Source organism: Aedes albopictus, chromosome 1, assembly GCF_035046485.1.
Source record: "Aedes albopictus strain Foshan chromosome 1, AalbF5, whole genome shotgun sequence".
NCBI lineage: Eukaryota > Metazoa > Arthropoda > Insecta > Diptera > Culicidae > Aedes > Aedes albopictus.
In genome coordinates this window covers 173,527,622-173,552,586 of record NC_085136.1, presented here as the reverse complement: position 1 = coordinate 173,552,586, position 24,965 = coordinate 173,527,622, and the positions used below count along the sequence as shown (strand labels likewise).

The 24,965-nt window shown below is 39.4% G+C and overlaps 1 protein-coding gene and 1 long non-coding RNA gene across 3 annotated transcripts; one reads left to right on the top strand and one right to left on the bottom strand.

Moving 5' to 3' along the window:
* Positions 1-4,407: 4,407 nt before the first annotated feature.
* LOC115259302 (uncharacterized protein K02A2.6-like) lies at positions 4,408-9,140 on the top strand. The gene is made up of 4 exons (XM_062845848.1): positions 4,408-4,526; positions 5,018-7,136; positions 7,194-7,957; positions 8,019-9,140. The coding sequence occupies exons 2-4, from the start codon at positions 5,209-5,211 to the stop codon at positions 9,086-9,088; spliced, it is 3,762 nt and encodes a 1,253-aa protein (XP_062701832.1). The 5' UTR covers positions 4,408-4,526; positions 5,018-5,208; the 3' UTR covers positions 9,089-9,140.
* Positions 9,141-12,132: 2,992 nt separating this feature from the next.
* LOC109423872 (uncharacterized) lies at positions 12,133-19,245 on the bottom strand. 2 transcript variants are annotated; one of them, XR_009996279.1, is made up of 2 exons: positions 18,691-19,245; positions 12,133-18,633 (listed from the first exon to the last, which is right to left on the bottom strand). It is a non-coding gene; the product is annotated as an uncharacterized LOC109423872 (long non-coding RNA). The 2 variants fall into 2 exon arrangements; XR_003897701.2 differs by having other exon boundaries at positions 12,133-12,497.
* Positions 19,246-24,965: the final 5,720 nt, after the last annotated feature.

The window sequence follows — 24,965 nt, the reverse complement described above, 5'->3', positions numbered from 1 at the left end:
TCGTTGAGAAGGTTCACCAAGTCCTCTGGAGTTGTTTGGAAATTTACTTAGACGCTTAGGTTCACCACGAGTTTCTTACTTGGCTTGTTAGGTTTACCATGTCCTATGTTTAAACTAATAAAGTGACGCAAAATATGTTTAAACTAATAAATTTGTAATGGAATTAGTTAAGACGTACGAGTGCTTTTTCATTATAAGCGAAGTTTCTTAGGCTCCCAACTTCTCTGAGAAAAGAAGGAAAAAATAAAAATTTACTAATTTGGTATATTTATTGTCCAGATTTTGGTTGCCCTTCGGAAAAGTGACGTCACTCCGTCCATCGAAACAGAGACAGCGTGGAAGAAGCGTTAAGCTGGGCGCCTCACCGTTCCTCGCTTTTCGTGTGCCTCAGGGTTAGCATCGTTTTGGATAAATGGTGATGTTTTGTCCGATGGCATCCGTAGACGTGATGTGGACTTTCCAAGTGCAATACAAGATTAACCGGGAAAGGCATGATGATTGGAGGCGATGGGACCATTGTTGGAAGCAGTGCTCGCTCCACTGTTAAGTTATGATAACTAATTTAACGGCATTCCAGTTAATAGGTTCATTGGAACCGGCAACACAAAATGACGACTGTGCGAGCTCCAGGTGACCGTGGAGAGCGATCCCGCACTCCAATCAGCTGGAAACCGGCAAGATCGAAGATCCAATCGCTATTATCTTCGCCTGGAAAGACAGGAGAAAAGCAGATTGCAATTACAATCCTAATGATTTCGGAATGAGATGTTACCAGCTGCCGAGAGTCTTATGCTGGTTCAGCTGTCGACAGTCCAATGCCCGGAGCTTTTCTGGTACCGCACAAACGAGCGGTTAAATTCATCGAGCCCGTGAACATGTAGTTCTGCTTGGAATGGAACGTCACCTTTTTCAAAATCCTGGGTGTAGATCTGCAGTGCAAATATCTATTATGGATCAGATTTGTACCGTCGTATCTTAAAATTCGGTGGGGCACCCTACGGATGGAATTTTGTGACCAGATCGCTCGGCAGGTGCTCGATAATCATGTAATTAGCTACATGCATCGTAAGCACCTTCCGCATTCCGACGTACAATTTCTGTTCGATTGTCCACCTCGGTCCACAGAAGCATCCTGAAATCCGCTGACCAGGGGGCATCCTTCTTCGTTGATGATCAGTCTGCAATCTCGGGTCTGTAAGCTGGTCAGCTTTTCCGTGAAGAACCGCAGCTTTATTAGTCGCAAATTTCGTGAACAATGAAAACGAGACTAACTGCATTTTTTTTCGTTTTTTCTTGTTTGGTCGTTGGGAAAACAAAACAAAACGTTTAAACACGGACAAACGTCATATCTGACATAAAACTAGTACCCCGCATTCCACTCTGATACCGCAAATTTTCAGTATCACCCCTCGACGATACACTGTGAATATTCGTTAAGAAGTGAACCATGGAAAAATCGCCAGTGTCCCGTCTGTAAATAAGTTTGTGCTTTGACAGTTCTCTCTGCACGATTGGCTCACAATGGCTGCCTCCGCAGATCTCTATAATGTAGGATTACTAGTCCCCAGTATAGACACTATAGATTCCATAGACTCGCGGAGACATGGTTGAGCAATTCGATTTTAGAGTGTTTTGCCGTGAATTTAGAGTGTACCGAGCGAATATGACGTCACGCAATCCATTGTCGCTACTGAAATCGTGACGTCATGCTCGTTTGGCTACACGAACTGACAGTTCGTTTGGCTACAGTTGTCTTTGCCTCCGCGAGTCTATGGAATCTATAGTGTCTATAGTCCCCAGTTGTTGAGTCTGTCTTTGGTAGCTAAATGTCCTGTTCGTAGTCGATTTATTGTAATTGTATGGTGTGTTGGAAGTTTAATTTCTGAGAACCACGGTTTGCTTTTAACATCCTGTTCTATTTTATAGTGATAAATTCCTTTTTCCTCTGATATAGTTTTGTATCTTTGATTCCAGTAGCATCTAGTTTCAATTTTCAGGTTCAATATTAAATCATCTTTGGTTAAGGGAGTGTTTTCTATTTGTTGGTGGGGCTGGCTCACCGACACTTCCGGTCCGCTTTAGTGCTTTATGCATCATTGTGGCCAGGTGTTGCTCTAGTTTTTCCAACTGTATTGTAAAGCATGAGCGGTGATCCTTGACATTCTTGTGTAAATTGGGGTAGGTACTCGAAATGTTGATCGATCACCGATTTTTGCTGGCAGATGCAGTGGAAAGTTTGTCTTAATACGTATCAATCGTCTCTGACAAACGAGAAAAACTGACTTCACTGATTACCTGTCTCTGAGCCAAATTTGGTATAGAGTCTTCAGTCTCCGATTAATCGCTTCATGTTTGATGGAGGTTTTTAATCCAATGGGTTACATAGCCGCTATCCGAATGAAGAGAGTAATGTTCCGCGTAATATATCACAAATCGAAAGAGGTACGGTACATTACGTGGAGCGGATATACTGAATTGGGTACCAGACCAAGTCCCTGCTGGGTGGCGCTAAATAGATGAGCCATAGACAATAGAATCGTCAATGTCGTAGGGCATAGTATGTGACTATTGTCGAAACAACACTATTATTGGTCATTGTCCACTAAGCGCATAACTATGTTAGGGTCAAGATTAGAATGAAATAATTGGTAAAATATAATAACACTTTTTAGTTTGTGTAGTTAGTTAAACTAGTGTTAACTTTTATTGTGACATTTTCTGTAGGTTTATTCTGGATTACAATGCATTAGCTGCCCTTTAACTGAATTATTTTATAACAGTAAACAACATTATTCCTTCTTGATAAAAGATGTATGGACATAGAATTGCCAAACTATACATCTAATTAGATATTTTTCCGGTATTAAATTTGAGATAGAGAGTTAAACACCTACGGAAAATAGTTTTTCAATGTCAGACAAACATCACATGAACACAGCTACCAATGTACCAAACATTCTCTACTGTCTTCTCATTTCGCCGCTTCCTATCCTCAATTGAACTTATCTGACACTAGTTAGGACTGTCTGTGGGAGATCCGGGTTTCTAATTCTGTGTAGGACTTGTTAAAACGGGATGCCTGATATGTACTGCGGACAAATGGGCTGGAATTACTGAGCAATCACAATTACTGTCGTACTAATCATATTAAATGCATGCTTTTCTACTTACATCGCGAACGTCGCCAACCGACAAAGAGGACATGACGAAAAAACGCGAGATGGCCCTAACAAAAACTAGAAAAGCGATGAAAATGGTCACCGATGCAACGATATGGAAACAAAATAGATGAGAAATTATCGACCAAATCATAATCTATGAACATATCGCTAATGTTCTTTATCATTCATTCTTTCTTTTTCTCGTTTCAGCAACAAAATGGAAACCTCTCTACTATCTCTTCATTTTCTACCTCTTCCCATCCTATTCCCACATCTTCCTATATCCTCTACCCCATCTATTTAATGTATCTGACACTTGTTGGGACTGGTAACGCCAGCGCCTGCCTGTGGAAGATCCCGGTGTGCTAATTCGGTGTAGGACATGTTAACGGGGGAGGCTTAGTAGGTCCACATCTGCCTACAAGCAGATGGGCTGACAGTTGTCGGCCTGGGTGTGGACTGAGCAATTACAATTACAATTACAATTACAATATTAAATCATCTTTGGTTAAGGGAGTGTTTTCTATTTGTTGTCTATCTGTTCCTAGTTTTGCAGCTAAATCTGCTCTATCATTTCCCACTAACCCTGAATGTCCTGGTATCCATTGAATTGTTAAACGTTCTAACTGAGAGTCATTTAATTCTTTTATCAATTTCCCCACTAAAAAGTGTACCGATGGGAACAACTATACCTGAATCAAGAGTCACTTTGGTTATCTGACAGATCTATACATCGCGGGCGGTTTATGTGTGCGTGCGAATAAGGGCATTACTAGAGCGGCAGTTTACGGTTAGACAGGAACGGGAACGCATCGGTACAATGGCGACGAGGATGGGATTTTTGGTGAGTAAAGTGAAAACGGCCGAAAACCTCGAAATAATGTGGAACTGCGATACGAACTGGAGAAAAGTGAAAACATGAGAACAATTAGATCAACGTTTCCGTTCTTCTGGGCGATTGAAAACCATTTTTAAGCGAAAAAAAAAAAATGGATTCGGCATCATAAAAGAATGGGGCCCACCGACGCTGGGGGCATAGTACCCTTCCTGAACTAGCGTGGGTTTTTATTTGGGGTTATGTTGATTGAAACCATGAATGGTGATTATTGATGGGAGTTGCACATGTGTTCGTGACATCATTGAATGATTCATCGTTGATTTGCTCTCACTATCCGAACCTCATGTCAAGTGTCAATTTGTTTTTGCTCTCGTCGGGTTTTTTTTAAGATCGTTTCGCGTATTTGTAAACATACTTTTTTTTTACCGTCTATGCCAGTGGTGACATGCTGCATAATGTTCAGGTGAATACAGTGATTTGGGGGAGAGTTGTTATTGCTAGGCATTAGTAAAAGAAGGTTTGTGGAGGTATGTAAACAAGTGTATCATCTGTTTATTTTGCAAATGTGACAGACAATATTGAATTTTTATGTATGAAAATGTGTTTCGTGTGATAAAGTGGTATTTGCTCAACATCTGATTAGAGTTTTCATGTAGTGCAGTTGTTCAATTGTGTGTATTTTGCGAGCGGAACCACCTGGAAAAGTTATGAAAACCTGGCGGAAAAATGTGTCGACCATTTTAGTATAAAAAAAAGTGAACTTGAAGATACGGAACAAAGAGCCGGGATGTGTGGGTAGCACACAGTGCATGTGGGTAGCACATGTAAAATGAATGGCTACGGCGTGGGGGGGCACACGATGCATGTGGGTAGCACATGAATTGAGAATTATAGCCGAGATTATAGCAATGGTGTGGGCAGCACACTTGTATACGAGCAACATACCTAAAATTGTTAAATAAGATAATTATGTTAAACAAAGTGAAATTCCAACACAGTGTATTTTGATTATTTTTAGACGCAACAGTGGTTCCTCCGTTCAAACCAGGACACGACACTCGTAGCGATTGGCTCAAATGGAAACGCGTATTGGAGCGCTATTTGAAGCTGAGCAAAGTGACCGATGAAGAAGAGAAATGTGACCTGTTGTTGGTACTCGGTGGTATTGAATTGCAAGACCAATATGAGAAAATTGTCCATTATGATGTTATGACCACCGATGCTGAGACAGATGAACAGAGAGTTGACAAATATGCGTCGATCATCCTATCGCTTGACAGATACTACGTACCCAGAACAAACAAGCGATATGAACGTCATCTGTTGCGCAGTATCAAGCAGGAAGAGACCGAATCATTCGACAATTTCGTTAACCGCATACGAGAACAAGCCAACAGATGTGAATTCGCTGACGTCAGCGATGCTACGATCGATCAAATAATCGAAGGCTGTTTCTCCCAAGACTTCCGCAAGAAATTGCTGTCGGAGGACAAATCTTTCGAGGAAATACTGCAGCTGGGAAAAGCAATGGAAGACCTGCAAACTCAGTGTAAGGCGTATGTGAAAGATGTTCGTCCATCAGAATTCGTACAACGAGTGCAGCCGTCCTCGCAGCCATCAAACAAGTCAGCAGTGAGATGTTTTAGATGCAACCGTTTGGGTCACATTGCGCGCGACAAGAACAAATGCTCAGCATCTGGTGTGAAATGTCATACATGTGGCGAGCTTGACCACTTCAAAATTTGCTGTCCGAAAAAACGCAAATGGGATGGAAGTGACAACTCGGGACCTGCTAAGAAACAAAAGGTGGCGTTCAGGAGAGGATTATACTGCGTCAACGCTGGAGATAAAAGCGATACCTTGGCTTTCGAAGTTGGTGGCATAAAAATACAGATGTTAGTTGATTCCGGTTCACCGCCTAATATCATCACACAGAAGACTTACGGAGAGCTGAAACGAGCAGGAGCAGATATCATCAACGAGCGCGAAGCATTGGAAGAGAGCAAGCAATACCAAGGATACGGATCATCAGACACCATCCACTTCAGTAAGGCTTTCGAAACCGAAATAAAAATACCAGGTGAAGAAAATGGAGTCTGGAGTTACGTTCTGGTTTCTCCTAATGGGCAAACCAATTTACTATCCAAATCGACGGCTTTTGCTCTCGGAGTACTGAGAATTGGCTATGACGTTGGAAGCGAAGTCAATACCATTACTGGCGCTGAACAAAACCCTAAATCGCCTTTCCCAAAAGTGCCAGGAATTCAGTTGAAAATACACATTGATCCATCCGTCACTCCTGTATGTCAGCCAATACGACGTTTACCTATCGCTATGGAAGCAGAAGTTGAACAACAGATACAAGAGTTACTGGCACAAAAGATCATAGAGAAGGTTGAACATCCCACAAGCTGGGTATCTCCACTAGTTCCTGTCCGGAAAAGCGATGCGAAACTCCGTCTGTGCGTCGACCTTCGAGCAGCGAATAAGGCAGTACTAACCGAGAAATATCCGATGCCCAACATAGAAGAAGCTTTATCGTCTATCCACAAAGCTGAAATGCTGTCAACGCTTGATTTGGAGTCCGCATTTTACCATCTTGAGCTTGAAACAGAAAGCCGTGATATAACTACATTTGTTTCGAGAAGTGGACTGTATCGTTTCACACGACTCGTTTTTGGAATAAAAAGCGCTCCGGAGCTATTCCAAAAGACAATAGCAAACCTTATCGGCGGGATCAAAGGGGTCATAATATACCTCGATGATATATTGATCTTTGCTGATTCAGTCGAAGAACACGATCGCATTCTTGCATTGGTAATGGAGCGGCTGAAAACCTTCAACCTAAAGGTAAACGAAAAGAAGTCCGTATTGAGAGCATCAAGCGTTGAATTTCTTGGGTTCAAGGTTTCGAAGAAGGGAGTAAGTCTCACTGAAACGAAGATTAAGGCATTTCTGGACATGCGCGCTCCACAAACAACTAGTGAGCTGCGTTCACTTCTGGGTACTGCACAGTTCTTTGGAAAGTTCATTGAGAACCTTTCAATGCGTACCCATCACATGAGGCAACTACTGCATAAGGGAACCGCGTTTTGTTGGAAGCCATGCCATCAAAAGGAACTTGACGATCTGAAAACGTTAGTAGGGAAACATTAGACTAACACACATAGAATAACTCGTTTCGTTTCTTACAGGTCGATAGCAGATCAAAGGACGCTCAAGTATTACGATCCTCGTGATAAAACGTATTTGATAACCGATGCCGGTCCGAGCGGCCTGGGCGCAGTTTTAGCACAAGCAGAAAATGATGAAATTCGTCCGGTTGTGTGTATTTCTCGAAGCCTCACACCTTGTGAAACCAAATACTGTCAAACCGAGAAAGAGTGTCTCGGAATTATCTGGGCTATGGAAAAATTGTATATCTATCTCTACGGAACACGTTTCACCCTCATTACGGATTGTAAGCCGCTTGTGTATTTGCTTGACCGCGTCCGTTCGAGACCATCTGCTCGAATGGAGAGATGGATATTACGTCTCCAGAATTTTGACTTCGATACACGTTATGAACCGGGCGACAAAAACGTTGCCGATGCTTTCTCAAGGCTTTGTTCACCCCAGCCCCATGGTGCTCACGAAACAGATGTTGTGAGCTGGATAACACCTTACATGCAGCCATGTAGAATCAGCAAAACTGAACTGGAACGAGCCAGTGCAGAGGATACGATTTTGAACAAAATCCGTGAAGCTTTGACAACAGGGGATTGGACGGACGTTCCAGCTCAGTTCAAAACACTTGGAATCAAAGAGGAACTGTCCCAGTACGGTGAGTTGATTCTACGTGGAGACCGAATCGTCATTCCTGCGGCTCTTCAACGAAGAGTCACAGAGATAGCGCATCTTGGTCATCAAGGATCGACAGCGATGAAAGCACATTTAAGATCGAGATTGTGGTTTCCAGGTAAGAGTTAAAAGGATGTGTTTGCCAATAATTACCTCTATAAATGTTGATTACGTTTCAGGGCTAGATGACCTCGTAGAAAAGACCTTGAAAGCGTGTAAGGAATGCACGATGATGGCGAAACCTGATCCACCGTGCCCAATGGCAAGAAGACTACCGACTCTCCCGTGGCAGGATGTTGCAATGGATTTCATCGAAGGACTGCCCCAGGATTACTCATTGCTCGTAGTAGTTTGCTACACAACTCGATACACAATGGTAGAACCAATGAAGCATCCAACTTCGTCGATGGTGGTGATGGCACTGCTGAAAATGTTCAGCAAATTTGGCATCCCTCAATCGATAACAACTGATAATGGCCCTCAGTTCCGTGCCGCAGAACTCGCAAAGTTTTGCAACTCCTACAATATACATCTGAACCTAACAACTCCGTACTGGCCGGAACGCAACGGTGCTGTCGAAAGACAAAACCGTAATTTGAAAAAGAGGATTAAAATCAGTGTGGCACAGGAGACCGATTGGAAGCGGGATCTCTACGAATATCTCTTGTTCTATCATTCGACCCCTCAGGAAACTACCGGCCTGTCTCCAGCAAAAATGATGTTTAACCGAGAGCTGATTAGCTATCTACCGACGATTCAGGATCCGAAGAGAGTATTCTTTGAAGGAGCAGAGGAACGTGATGCGTTGACCAAGGAACGTAAAAAGCAATATGCCAATACAAACAGACATGCCAAAGAAAACGATCTTGTGGCTGGTGATACCGTGTTAATGCGTAATTTGAAACTAGGATCAACCCAACCAAACTTCCGACCAGAAGAGTTTGAAGTAATCGATGCGAACGGTAGTGAACTTGAGGTCAGGTCTAGAGAAACCGGAAAGGAGTACAAGAGAAACCGAACTCATTTGAAGAAACTATCCTCTCACGACTCCAGCGACGTTGTTATACAATCAGGTCTACAACCACTTCCATTGGACGTTGTCGACGACTGCCGGGAACCTATCGGTAACGGGTCTCATTGCGAACAAGAGCAGACGAGCTTCGAAGTGGTACAGCAAGAAGAGGATAGTCGCCCCCGAAGGAAAAGAAACGCTCCAGGAAGATACAGAGATTTTCACGTGTATCAGTAATCGCTGAACATTTCAAAGACAAGATATTCACTAATAAATAAGAATTAAATGAAAGCTATTGTCTTGGCTATTGTAGATGTTATATCCAAATTGGAGGAGGGATGTACCGATGGGAACAACTATACCTGAATCAAGAGTCACTTTGGTTATCTGACAGATCTATACATCGCGGGCGGTTTATGTGTGCGTGCGAATAAGGGCATTACTAGAGCGGCAGTTTACGGTTAGACAGGAACGGGAACGCATCGGTACAAAAAGTTATCGTTTGTAGTGTTATTTTTAATAAGGAGGGTTGCGCTTTTTGAGTCCGTTAGAATTACAGCAGTTTGAGCATTTTTTGTTTTTAGATATTCTACAGCTTTTAGAATCGCGAATATTTCTGCATTCATTAAGGTACACCGGGGCAAGTTGAAACGGGTGGGGCAAGATGAAACAGCGGATTAACATGCTGTTTTCTAATGATGATAAACAGTTTGATCGCCATAATACATAGTTTTTGATTCAAACAATCTTTTAGCGAAGGAAAAAATTTCAAATTATATTGAAATCTATTTCAAAACTTCGTGTTTCATCTTGCCCCACCCGTTTCAACTTGCCCCGGTGTACCTTATTGTAAATTGTGTTTTTAATCTTCCACTATAAGATGTTTTCTCTATACTATCATATATCCCATATCCTGTCTTTCCGTTTATTTTGGAGCCATCCGTGTGAATTTTGTACTCATTTTTGTATTTCTGTGAAATTAACTCTAGTGTCTTCTGTTTCTGTATGGCTGTGGATGTTTGTTTTTTGTTCAAGTTATCTACTTCTGTCTCTACTTTTAGTTTAGTTGTACTTTCATAAGGCAATTTTGTTCCCAATTGAATTTAATGAAAATTGTTGATTGATGCAATGCTTTCTAAATAGGAACTATGTTTAGGCAACTCGTCTGATGTAATAAAATATTGTATAAACTTAAGCAATGGAGTGTTCTGGTAGTACAATAATTTAACTATTTCTTTTAATGTCAAATATTCTGCTCTTTTTTTTAAAGGTAAAATACGACTTTCCGCTAATATAACGTGATTGGGTGTCGACCTCAAATATCTCATACATGTTCTTATATATAAATGTTGTACTGTTTCAAGTTTAGCAAATATCGTTTTCGATGCTTTAGCTATTATTGATAGTCCGTAATCTAAGTGTGGTTGTACTATAGCTTTAGCTACTTTTAACATTGTTTCCGGATGAGCTCCATTCTTTCGTTTCCCTATCATTTTTAAAATATTGATTTTCTTTTTGGCTTTAACAACTGTTGTATTGATATGTGTTTTATAGTTTAGTTTGTGATCAATTTGGATACCCAGAAATTTATGGAATGCTTTTATTTCTATAGGATTATTATTGATGTGTATGTTTGTATTAGGATGAAATTTGTTAGTAAAGATTATAGTGGCACATTTATCAGAGTTAACAATCATACCTAGATTATTGAGTTTTTCAACTATTTCCGCTAAAAAGGAGTTCATTTTTTCCGTCGCTACTTGTAGATTTTTGGCTATTATCATGACAGTGAAATCATCGGCAAATTGGAATTGTGGTGTATACCACCCTTACACCGACCACTGTATTGATATATAGCTAAATAAAGCATTCGAGCAAAGGCTCGATCTCTTTGTATGTTAACTCTTGAACGAACAACAACTGTTTTATTTAGTCTCCTCCAGAAGTACCCCATATAGCCCCATGTATAATTTATTTATATTAAACAAACATAACATAAATATAAAAGTGGCGACGAGGTGAAAATTCGACGCACCGTGAGAAAATGAAACGAACGAGATATTATACGCATTGCATCGTTTTTAATATTTAACTCATCATATCATCCGCGGCGCGGCGTCGTACCTACATACCATTGTGATGTGAAACAAATATCAACCTACAGTGTGAAATTAATTGCCTTGCTTAGGAAGTACAATGAGATGGCGGCTTGATACCTATGTCAATGCCATTTGATGCGTATTAACCCTAAAAGGGATACCTGGGGTCCATTGGACCCCAGGCGCCTTTCAGAGCTCGTTTTTGATGGAACACACTCAGCGAGGTGACGAAACTGAGGCCATGAAGGTATCCCTTTTAGGGTTAATAACATACGAACTTTTTTTTTCTAAGGTTTAAGGGATATTTGACAAGCTTTCGTTGAAGCACTTTGTAAAGACGGGTAATCCACTAATATTTCATAAATTGCACAGCCAACGGGCTGATCGTTTTGAGGAAGGTGATAGAAGACAAAGGCCGTATTCAAGCGATGATGGTTGCTACTGCGAGATGGGAAAAGTCAGCATCTACGATCTGGAGCTTGAAGCCATTGATGAGTGCATGCAAGATGGATATGCATGCTCAGGCACTTACTAGTATATTTGTGTGTTGGACGATGAAAGTGTCGTTTCGAAACGTTAGGTTAAAAAAAAGTCTTATCACGACTATACATAAATGATTGTTGTGAAAAAGAGTTCTGAATAGGACTAGCTTGCAAATTCATTGTTATTGTGTGGAATATAATTAAGTGATAAAAATCAGGGTCATGTACAGTTATTTTAATATGTTCTTTTATTTAAAGGGGGGAGAACTGTGGTGTATACCACCCTTACACCGACCACTGTATTGATATATAGCTAAATAAAGCATTCGAGCAAAGGCTCGATCTCTTTGTATGTTAACTCTTGAACGAACAACAACTGTTTTATTTAGTCTCCTCCAGAAGTACCCCATATAGCCCCATGTATAATTTATTTATATTAAACAAACATAACATAAATATAAAAGGAATAAAATTTTATCATTTTCAGTTAATTGATGTAGTTCTGCTGTATATACATTAAAAAGTATAGGTGAAAGAGGGCAACCTTGAGGTATGTATACCCTTATTTGTTGTTGAAGCTAAAACACTGCCGTCATTAAGAATCAATTTTGTATTCCTTTTGCTTAGATAGTAATAGATCCTGTTACACCCTCAGGATTCGGATTCTTCGGAAGATATTCATAAATAATTAACACTCTTATATTCACACAATACAATATCTATATTATCATAATCTACACGCTAGACATTCATCATTACACATAGTAAACAACAACACAACATATCCCTCACTCTCGCACTCTGACAGCTGCTTCACAGGGTGTTTCATGCCGTATTTTAATGACATGCACAGGGGGTGCCACATCTCGTTTTTTCTCAAGGATAAGAAGACTCATCATCAACGACGTAATCATCAAACTTCGTAGGACGTCGACTCAATCGTTTCGGTCGTTCAGAAGGCTCTGGTTGTTCCTTGTCCAGTTCCAGGTTCATGGGTTCTTCAAAGGTCGTTGGTTGATCTGACCTGCTAACCATTTCCGATACATCATGGTCCTCTTGAAAGTCCTGTAAAGAAGAATTTTTAGAAGTTTGGAGTTGTTCCTTACGGTCTAAAATCTTCTTCAAATGTGTCGAGCTGCGTTGATAAGTTCTTCCTGTCTGTTGGTTTTGCACTGTAACGCCTGTATCTGCCTTTGCTATTACTGCACATTCCGCTGCATCATACGTAGTTGCTAACTTGTTTCCTGATGTAAGGTTTGCATCACCACTCCATCTCCTTCCTTCAATTAGATTCTTTTGCATGCCGTTTTTCGTTTTCCCGTTTATGAGAATGATACTTGCTACTCCAGTCACAATCTTGGAATCCTTCAATGGAAGGGATTGTCTCTACATCCCTGAGAAAAAGAATTTTAGTTCGAATTGCACTGCCCATCAAACAGCTGAGTTGGAGTTTTTCCAGTTACAGAGTGTGAAGCTGAGCAGTACATGATAAGGTATTCATTTAGATCCTTTTTCCAATCGCGCTTCAAGGCTAAACTAATTTGTAGTCGATTTAGCAGTGAACGATTTTGGCTTTAAGTTCTCCATTTTGTTGTGGTCAGTAGGGTATTGTGAAATTTAAAATAGTACCAGCGGCGTCGTGGTCGCATTTTTTTCGCAATCAAGTTCGCAGATTGTGAACAATAGAAATCCTCTACATAGAGATGAGCGGAAGTTACGTATGTCGATTCGGCAACGCTGTTTGTTTTGTTTACAACAGCTGCCAACACTTGCTACAAAGCAAGATGTTCAAACTTTGTGCGTGACTTCGTTGTGGTTCAAGTTGTTTTGTTTACATTTTCTAATTATGGTAGAAATTTCTTTCAAAATGTTGTTGAAATAGCGGAGCAATCGAAGAAATCCGAAATTTATTGCAAAAGTGTTACCCTAATCATATCGGCAGAAGTGAAGCAAGAAGTAGCAATGGATGTTTTTTCGACAAGTGCAGCAACAAAAGTGTCGTCATAAGCATGAGCTTTTGAAAGCAGAATCAATATTTTTTTTATCTTTTTACTAAACTTACATATGCCACCAATTCCTCGATATTAAAAATAAATAATTTTAATTTATTTAGTTCCGATTGCAATACCGTTTAAACGACGCCTTCCTACGAACGATAAGCATGTTCATTTGGCTTACACTTTGACAGTTCTCTCTGCACGATTGGCTCACAATGGCTGCCTCCGCAGATCTCTATAATGTAGGATTACTAGTGAACAATCCTCGGTATCCACTTTACGTAATTTATGTTTAATCCCTTACTGTCAGAGCTGTCAGATCAGTGTAACACGCTAAATAAAATTTACACAAAAGGCTATTTACACGAAAAAAAATACACGATTATGAATATTTATTGGGTACCGGACTGGACACTGAAAATTTGATCGTTTTCTTTGGTACATCGAGGTCTTTAAATTAGTCTAGGATAGTACCATTTGTTTTACAATACTAAATTGTTTGGCGTTGTCTAACATAAAGGTGCGAGGGAATCCCAACCGCCTGAATTTCCTATATAATGTATTTACTGTCTCTTGTCAATTATTTTTGTCATAATTTCGGCTTCCTTATATCGGCTATAGCAATCAACTATCACAAACAAATATTCTCCGGAAGGCAACGGACCAAGGAAATCGATCGTCACATTAGTCCATAGTTCTGAAGGCAACGGTCTTCTATGCATTGGCTCTGGTTTCTGAGGTAATCCAACTAGTCGACATCCTTCACAAGTACACATTCCCAGTCACCATTTATTTTAAATATTAATTTGATGTCAACCTTAGGACTAACATTACACTCACCAGCCACCAAACTTTATCGCGCATTTTCCGTTTCATCGTGTTTCACCTGAATGTCCTTCATGAGCTAACTCTATGAACCTTCATCTTAAGCCTTGTGGAATAACCGTTTTACACGCACTAAGTTCACCAACAAGGACTAGCTCATTTTGAAACGGTTCTTACGATTTTGTCTCAGATCTATACCATGAGCCGTTACATCGATGGCAGATTATTCCAAGATAGCTAGTATTAGAAATTATTCGTCTTGCTCCATGTCCTTATCATCCACAGGTCGATGCTCCCTTAGTCTTGACAACTGATCAGCAATGTTTGTCGAGCCTTTCCAAACCTCCACCGAGAATGTGAAAGGTTGCAATCTTAGAACCCACCTGTCGATCCTCGGGCACGACCGTAAATTTGGTTTGAATAACATTTCCATAGGCTTATGGTCAGTCTCAAGTTCAAATGCGCGTCCAAGCACATATATAGAAAACCTTCCCACACTAAACAAAGGCTTCCTTATCCGTCTGACAATAACGATCTTTTGTAGTTGCGAGGCTTTCGCTTGTATAGCAAATGATTTTATTATTACTAGCTTTATTAATGAGGCTTTCAGCCCTTGGCTGGTTCACTTTAGATAGCAAATGATGTAAGGATCAGTATCAATGAACTTGTATGAAAACTGCACCCAAAAGAACAGGCGAAGCATCAGCATTTTTTTCCTTGTTGGGTATATGTTACTGCAACTAGTTTTTTTCTTAGCATCAACAATGACTCTGGTACACAAATTATTGTTCAAACTTTTTAGATGTTCGACATCTGCAATCATGTTTTTCATTTTTTAAAAACAGGAGTCCTGGTTTGCATTCCAGACAAAAGTTGTTCCACTGTTAACCTGATAAGGTGCTGAAATAGTCGCAAAATCTGGCAAGAACCAGCTCACATACGTTGCAAGCCCAAGAAAACTTCTCAGATCTTCGGCATCATGTGGCGGTCTAACAATTTGTAGAGCTTTTACTTTACTTTCGGTAGGTCGAGTACCTTCTCTAGAACGTAAATCATCTGGTCAGAAGTCTAAATCGGTGACATTGAAAACACATTTCCTAGCATTCAGTAGTACATCATGGTTTCGTAAAAACATCCAAAAACCTTTCGCAAACAACGATTATGCTCTTCCTCATTAAAATTGACACAGCTCTCACAGTTGGCCAAAATTTGCTCAATTATCTTTTGAAACATTTCTGGAGCGCATGACATTCCAAACATCAACCGCAATGACGACCAGAGGCGAAATCAAATATCTGTACTGTATTGATCCACCTACTCTATTATATCCGTTGGAACTCCCCTTCGCAGAACAATCACTTCATTTGCCGTATCCTTCCCCAGAAGTGGCTGATATCCGTCATGTACTATGTAGAACCTTGCATCGCACTGGGCCTGGTGATTTCCATTAGGTATCTCGATAGTAGAATCAAACATCCGTATGCACGAAATTATTTATTACCGCTCTTGGTCATTTCGAATAACAATAGTTTGCAATTTAAGCGAATTCCAAGTAGAACAGTCAATTATGTTCTTGCGACTACCGGAATCAATAACATTGGAGTCATTACACCTCCGAGCTTTAGCCAAATGAAATCATCGCCATCGCCAATGGAAAATATAAAACTCTGAGGATTTTCTTTATCGACCTCATCTACATCTTACGACGAAACTACTCTGATACGCTGTAAAGATTGTTGTGGGCCGCTTTTCATAGGTTTGCTCCTTTGAGAAACACTAGCGATGTTTTCGCATTAGAAGTTTTACATTTCTTGGCATAATGCCCAATACGTTTTTTTTTTTGTTTTTATTAATGTGTATTTTAACTTAAATGCTAATTCTACACTCGTGCCCAATACGCTTGCAGTAACCCCATTCCTTGTCTCGAGCAGGACACTTGGGATATTTCCAAGATGTTTTTTTTCGACCACATCGAGAACACACTAATCCAACTCGCCCGCGTTGGTAACCATACATACGATTTACGCTTCCTCCTGCATTAGAATCGTTTGTTCCATCGAATCATGGTGTTTCGGAACAAAATATTCTTCTAATTTACCCAAAGCGACTTCGTAAGGGTTAATATCGTCCGACTCTACCACATCAGCATTGGGAATAGACTGAAAAACTTCTTGTACGTCTGGCCCTGCTTTCGCCAGCAATAGAAATTTCAATTTCGTTAGGTCTTTTCCTCCACTAGCGGCACTACGGCAAGTTCCAGTGGAGCCATTGTCCTCGAATCTCATTCTGAGCTAGGACCTTAAACGCAAACTGTTGCATTTTCCATTTATTCATTATCCTAGACACAAATCAATATGTTACTCATAATGAATTGAAATAGTGTTACGGCATTTAAGCCCCACTGTAAAAGAACTTCTGCTTTTACCAGTATCAGTTTTTCACTTATTTTGATCAACGGCATTAAAGCCAAGTTTTCCGGCATTTAAACCAAATTTTCCGGCATTTAAGCCAACTGGATCAAACCCTTTCTTATCGACATCGATACCATCGGCCTTTATTTGGCAATCGGCATTTAAGCCATCTTCATTAAACAACGGCATCTAAGCCTAAATCTTTCGCATTGAAGCCTTTTGTAGTAGAACCACATACGAATTTATTATTATCTTCGTTTGTGGTAGAACTTCCCATTTTCTCCGTTTTCATGGATTACATACCTTTGGAATATAGCAGACAAATAAATATAAACCCGCATATTAAATTACAGTTTGGATTAAGTTCCAAACAGTATGTCTCCTGTTTCTGTTAATGTTACTGTACCACAATCAGGTACTTTTCTGTTGAAAACTATGAAACTCGAAGCATTTGACCATCAGGAACGGTCTAAGTAACGCATACTAATTTGTAACAGTATGTTATACTGTACAGGCATTGTCAGATATTATAGCGATGAAAACTTGTGAACATGGTGGGAATATGGAATGGCCATTTCTCAAATGGTTTGTGATATAGATAGTAGAGTAAACATAGATCCGCGGACACCGCTGACTAAAATGTTTTGAGCGTGTAAGTAGTAATTTTCAAGAGTGTGACGGTTGAATATGACGTCATGCGCTCCATTGATGTTGTCTAAATCGTGACGTCATGCTCGTTTGGATACAGATTTTGACAGTTCGTTTGGATACAACGGATTCATCAACACGGATCTATGTTTACTCTACTATCTATAGTTTGTGATTATGTTTGCGCAACACACTTATACATGTGTATATCACTGTATGCAACATAAATTTAACAGTTAGCCTAACTGTTGCACACATTAGTATTTGTAAAGACCATACATTTGCAGTTTGCAGTTTCTTAGCAGAAAAAAAAAACGAAATCTTTCGTGAGGTCACTCGTGTGTTGAAATTTGCTGTGGTAAACAAGTAGAAGTATCTGGAGCAGCCTGGATTAGACAACCCGCATTATCACGAACTGTAAATACAACGTTTCTCATACTGTAGATGCCTATTAAAAATTGTCATTTAACCATTTTTCGAACTGTCCGAGATAACAGTAAGCAAACCATACCACGTACAGATTTGCCAGTTTGACAAATGGTAATCCGCTAAATTACAGTATGAGGTATAGGCGGTTAAGATAGGTTACCATAAAAAATGGCTCGTTTTCTCGAACAAATTTTTCGCAAAACAGTAAAAGATACGTCAATTTACTATCCCGTTTTTTTCAAGCAATTCACTGCATGGCAGATGGTTAGAGAACAGTAAAACAATAAATCTAGAACGGAAACGAACAATGTATGTGGTATTGTTGATTTTTGGTCATCTATGGTACATTAAGCTTATGATATATGGTTCTATTGCATTTAAACTGTTAAAATAAAAAGTCTGTTATGCGTTCACCAGAGAATATTTTATTCAAAAATAAAATTCCACCTCGGCTATAACTCCAAAGCGCATTACTTCTGTCGCCCTCCACGCATAATATTTTCTGGAATTACCCGATGCATACAATCCTGGATCCGTTGGCACCTATGATGATTGCGGGAACTTCGTCCGGATGGGGCGGATTCCGTACAATATCTGCATACAGCAGGAGGGATCTTTCTCACCTTCCTTTCGCGGAATCCCTCACAGTTGCACAGAGTAAGGCGGAATGTGGCTTATGCTGTTGGCGAATTCTGCAATATAATTAATATCCGATGAGTTATATGTACCACCAAAAAATATGATGGAATAATCAAGCAAAACTTACCCTTCCCGCATATTAAATTACAGTTTGGATTAAGTTCCAAACAGTATGTCTCCTGTTTCTGTTAATGTTACTGTACCACAATCAGGTACAGGGAATGTCATACAAAATTGCCCCCAGCCGATGCACTAGCCAAATAATTATTCTTCAGTTATCACTAAAATCAAAACATTTACACTTCTCACCTTTCCGTTTTGCCCAGGTTCAGAGTACCGTCCTCGTCGCCAATGTTACACCCTCAGGATTCGGATTCTTCGGAAGATATTCATAAATAATTAACACTCTTATATTCACACAATACAATATCTATATTATCATAATCTACACGCTAGACATTCATCATTACACATAGTAAACAACAACACAACATATCCCTCACTCTCGCACTCTGACAGCTGCTTCACAGGGTGTTTCATGCCGTATTTTAATGACATGCACAGGGGGTGCCACAGATCCAATTAACAATTACACTTGGGACATTAACTTCTGATAATCTTTCAAGCAATGTATTTACATTCACGTTATCAAAAGCCTTCGTAAGATCTAAAAAGGTGGCAATAGCTACATTACCTTCTCGCTTTGCTTTATATACATGAGAAATTAATGTGTTTACGCAATTTATCGCAGAAGTCTTTTCTGTTTAAATCCAAAGGAGTAATCTGGTATGATATTGTTAATCTCTAAAAAAGAATTTAAGTATTTTTTTACCCTTCTTACACCCCGAGTTACACCCATAAGAAGGGTATAAATACCGCTTGGAAAACCGACTTTCGATCCGAGGCCCGCAGGGCCGAGTCACATATACCAATCAACTCAGCTCGACGAATTGAGCAAATGTCTGTATGTGCGTGTGTGTGTGTGTATGTGTGTGTGTGTGTGTGTGTGTGTGTGTGTGTGTGTGTGTGTGTGTGTGTGTGTGTGTGTGTGTGTGTGTGTGTGTGTGTGTGTGTGTGTGTGTGTGTGTGTGTGTGTGTGTGTGTGTGTTACAAAAAAATGTCACTCAGCCGTCTGTTGACCGATTTGAGTTCTCTTGGAAGCAAATGAAAGCTACTATATCCTAGTAGAACGCTATTGAATTTTATTTTGATTGGACGTTCGGTTACCGAGATATCTTTCAAAGAGTGCTAGGGAGTAGTACAACTTAATTATTTTAGATATTTTTGACAAAGTGTATCACCATAAATTTCTCAGCCGTCTACCAACCGATTTGGGTTCTTAAGGCCCCAAACGAAAACTACTACATGCTAGTAGAACGCTTTTGAATTTTATTTTGATTGGACATTCGGTTACCGAGATATCTTTCAAAGAGTGCTAGGGAGTAGTACAACTTAATTATTTTAGATATTTTTGACAAAGTGTATCACCATAAATTTCTCAGCCGTCTATCAACCGATTCGGGTTCTTAAGGCCCGAAACGAAAGCTACTGCATCCTTGAAGAACGCTTTTGAATTTCATTCCGATTGGACATATTGTAATCGCGATATCTTTCATTGGTTTCTGAAGGGAATGTGTGCTAGAGAGTAAACAACTTGTGGTTGCAGTTGAATTGACCTCGAAACACTGTGTTTAGTACATCTTAACTGAATTCCAGTTGGTCAAACGTGTCTCTAGTGATAGAAGTGCTTGAACTGTTTGAAGTTTGCAACTATCGAACGTTTTTTGTGGAGTTTTATCAAAATTTTGAAGTGGTTGCTCCATAGATAGTATACGCATTGCCCCCTTCAGAAAATTATCTCTACTGAGCGGAATGTCGATGGAAAACAACAAACCACTTACTCGTTCCACATCCTCTTCTTCATCATCGTTGACAAATGAAAGCAAAGTGAACAAGCAAAACAAACATGACGATGTTGATTCGCTGGGTGACCTGTGGAGCAAAATTAAGAGAATGTTTGCGGATTCGAAATCGGATATCGAGGAGAAAATTGTGAGCTGCAAAAACGATTTGGAATTGCAAATTACTGGGGTCGAGCAACAGCTAACGGATCTCAAGTTGGGCTGTGAAGCGAAGATCAAGGATGTATCTGATGCTGTAACCGGTGCGCGTAACGAACTGGAGCTAACCAAAAGGAACGTAAACCGTCTTGCTACGACAAATGAACTTATTGTCACTGGTGTACCGTACACGACTGATGAGGACCTCTCGCAAGTTTTCCAGAATATCTGTGTTGCTGTTGCCTATACCCAATCCAACGTACCCAACGTGTATCTGAAGCGGCTCTCCAAAACACCGATCACCGTTGGTTCATCTCCCCCAATATTATGCCAATTCGCATTACGTGGTGTACGTGATGAATTCTACGGTCGATATCTTCGACAGCGTTCACTGAATCTACGTCACATCGGGTTCAATAATAGCAACCGCATATACATCAATGAAAACCTGACGGTGCATGATAGAGAAATACGAACACAGGCGATCAAACTACGAAACCAGGGACGACTCCAACAAGTGTACACCAGGAATGGAGTGGTCTATGTGCGAGCAAAGGATGGAGATGAAGCGAAACCATTCCATACATTGGATGAACTCTTTGCATCAGTTAATTAACCCTTCCAATTCGTTTTTCAATTCCTTCCATTTAGTCCATGTATCACATCCCTGTTTTTCCAATGTATCCATTGCCACTCCTAAAAGTTGAATAATTTAAAATGCCCTTCCTGGATTTGTCCTCTTTTCCTTCCAAATAACTCCATGATACCGATCCTTTGATATCCATGTTTTCTTCAGTCCTAAAAGTCAAACTTCGTACATACATCGACGATAAGCACGAAAATATCAACGACGAGACTGTGGACATCTACGTGAGTTACATCCCGATGACGTCGGCAAAAAGTAAGAATGTGTGTTGCGGTTCATGAGCGAGTTCCACTGCTTCTACGAAGACTGTCCACCGAAGCTTCTACGGAGATAACGATGACGACGATGAGGATGATGATAACGTTCCAATGCAATGTAATCACTGTTGCTGCTGCTGTTGTTGTACCCTGGACCCTGTTGCTGTTCGATGAGTTGAATATGTTGCGTTCGGCCTTTCGACAATGATGACTATCCGTGCTTCTGCTGTTGTTGCTGCTGTGGCTTGAGTCCTTTGCTGCTTGATGTTAGATCAATCAGTCAGAAAATCAGATGTTAACTAAAATAGCCCTTTGATATTATCCTTTTAAATCTACAGCTAGTGCTGTTCATACATGCTTTACCCTCTTTTGTAGCTAGCCAATTCAATTGCAACAGCGTGTAGTGATTTTGTTCATGTTCAGAAACTTGTTAGAATGTAGTATTAGTATTAGGTTAAGTTTCCTCATCATTGATGCTGGTTTGTTTTCGCCAATGTTGCTGAATGGATCTTTTTTGGGTTTTGCGGTAAATCTCAATGGCTACGGATGATATAGTTCAAAACAACGTCTCTGCGTCTATGTTGATTCCAAAAGCTGTTTTCAATGCTATTTTGACTGAAGATAAAATAAACATTTGTCATATAAATGTTCAAAGTCTTTGCGCGCGTAAGTTCACAAAGTTCAATGAGTTGAAATGCAACTTTATTGATAGTAAAATGGACATTGTTTGCATGACTGAAACCTGGCTGAGTGATGTTATAACTAATCAAATGATTTCTATGGAAGGTTATAGTTTGTTACGAAATGATCGCAACAGACATGGTGGTGGCATATGTATTTATTTTAAATCCAATCTGAATTGTAAAATTGTGAAAATGTCTACATCATTGGGTCACGGGAATCTCACTGAGTATTTACTTCTTGAAGTTCGTGGTGGTGGACACCCCTTCTTAATTGCAGTTTACTACAATCCCCCAGAGATCGACTGTTCAGATGTACTAAATGAGCATATGGAAGAATTTACTGTAAAATACAACCATACTTTTTTCATAGGAGACTTTAATACAGATCTTTTAAAAAGTACTGCAAAATCAAATAGGTTCAAGAACTCACTATCTGCATTGTCTTACACTTGCGTTAACAATGAATCTACTTTTTTTCACTCAAACGGTTGTTCTTTATTGGACTTGCTTATAACAGATTCTCCTGATTTTGTCCATAAGTTTGATCAAGTTTCTGTGCCATTTGTTTCGAAGCATGATTTAATTTTCGCATCACTGAATATTTCTAAGATTAAAGCTGGATCAGTCTCGTACAGAGATTATAAAAATTTCGATGCTTCCCGATTAAATCAAGAGTTCCAAAGAATGGATTGGAACTCTATGTTGAGTATAACTGATCCTGATATATTTCTGGATATTTTTAATAATCGCTTGAAATTTCTGCATGATGAACTTATACCGCTCCGAAAAAGTAAACCTAAAGTTAATCCATGGTTCAATCATGAAATTGAAAAAGCAATTATTGACAGAAATGTCGCATACTCTAATTGGAAACGTAGCCGAAGTGAAACTAGTGGAGCACATTTTAAAAGCGTTAGGAATCGCGTGAATATGCTTATAAGAGATGCAAAACACCAGTATGATCGAGAGAGATTCAACGCTGATTTGCCTAGTAAACAATTGTGGTCTAATGTTAAAAAATTAGGTGTTTCCAAGTCGCAATCGACAGACTGTGGTTCAAATTTCGATGTTGATGAGATGAATAAGTATTTCACTGATAACTTCACCATAGATAATTCTACTAGATTTGAAATATCAGGCAGATCAGATGGTTTTAGGTTTCGCTTTGTTGAGGATTTTGAAATTATTAACGCTTTACATGAAATTAAATCCAATGCTACAGGATTGGACGGAATTCCTATAATTTTTATTAAAATTATGATCCCCCTGATTATACTTTACGTTAAACATTTGTTCAATATTATAATTTCGAATTCTAAGTTTCCTCGGGGATGGAAAATTGTTAAAATAATACCCATAAAGAAAAAGCAGAATGTAGATGATATAACAAATCTTCGTCCAATTAGTATACTGTGCGCCCTTTCTAAGGTTTTAGAGAAGCTTTTGAAAGCACAAATATCAGTTTTCATAACAGAAATGAATTTTTTACATCCCTTACAATCGGGATTTCGTCAACATCACGGGACGAATACAGCTCTTCTCAAAGTTCACGATGATATTGCTAGGGTAATTGATAAAAAAGGAATTGCAATTCTGTTGTTGATCGATTTCGCGAAAACTTTCGACCGTGTGTCCCATAAAAAGCTCTTGATGAAGTTGAATGACTTTTTCCAGTTCTCTGCTGATGCAAATCGGTTGATTCATTCATACTTATCTGGTCGTTCCCAAGCAGTGTGTTGTAATGGAAATTTTTCCAATTTTGATTATATTACATCAGGTGTTCCGCAAGGTTCGGTGTTAGGCCCTTTATTATTTTCACTATTTATAAACGATTTGCCATCGTCATTAAAATATTGTTCCATTCACCTTTTTGCCGACGACGTCCAAATTTACTTGTGCGATAGTCATAATAGTAATTTAAACGAAATCTGTTTCAAAATTAATCACGATCTGCATAATATTTTTCTGTGGTCGCAAAGCAACCTATTGCCTATTAACCCAACGAAAACTAAAGCCATGCTTATAAGTAAAAATAGGAACACAATAGCATATCCTGATTTGTTCTTCAATGGTGAACAAATTGAATTTGTTGATAAAGTTTCTAACTTGGGGATAACATTTACAAGCAACTTAAGTTGGGATGACCACATCAATGCCCAATGTGGAAAGATTTATGGATGTTTGAAGAAACTAAATATGACAACCAGGCATTTCAGTACGAGTACTAAATTAAAACTGTTTAAATCATTGATATTGCCGCATTTCGTGTTTGGAGATTTTCTTATAGCAAATGCTTTGATTTCTTCCATTGATAAATTAAGACTCGCGCTAAATGCATGTGTGAGATATGTTTTTAAACTAACTAGATATTCCAGAGTTTCCCATTTGCATAGTCATCTTATTGGTTGTAGTTTTTCGCATTTTTACAAATTTAGATCATGTGTCACCTTGTGTAAAATAATGCTTTCCAAAAAGCCAGGCTATTTGTTCAGCAAACTGAATCCAATGAGAAGCGATAGAAATAAAAACTACCTCATTCCTCAACATCTGTCTGCTTATTATAGTCAATCACTGTTCGCACGAGGCGTTGTATATTGGAACCAATTGCCCCTCAATATTAAATCTAATACTACGATATATAACTTTAAAAGGGATCTTAAGCAACATTTGGCAACATAAATCAGCAATAGATGAGAGGAAACCTCAGGAACATGAATTCGATAAATAATATCATAGATTATAATCATGGTGTAGTGATAAAAAAGGCTTTCAGCCTTATGCTACGCGAATAATGGTAATGAAATAAATAAATAAATATCTTTCGGGGAGTACTTTGGAGTAATACAACCTAGAATACAACTTAACTTTTTAAGAGGTCTTTGACAAAATGCTTCATAATAAATGAATCAGCCGTGTGTCAATCTATTTGAGTTGTCTC

Bases quoted from the DNA above. Each gene is read 5' to 3' on its own strand.
- LOC115259302 (XM_062845848.1), top strand. From the start codon at position 5,209: ATGACCACCGATGCTGAGACAGATGAACAGAGAGTTGACAAATATGCG. The intron at 7,137-7,193 runs GTTAGTAGGGAA...CGTTTCTTACAG, and splicing joins GAACTTGACGATCTGAAAAC to GTCGATAGCAGATCAAAGGA. The intron at 7,958-8,018 runs GTAAGAGTTAAA...ATTACGTTTCAG, and splicing joins ATCGAGATTGTGGTTTCCAG to GGCTAGATGACCTCGTAGAA.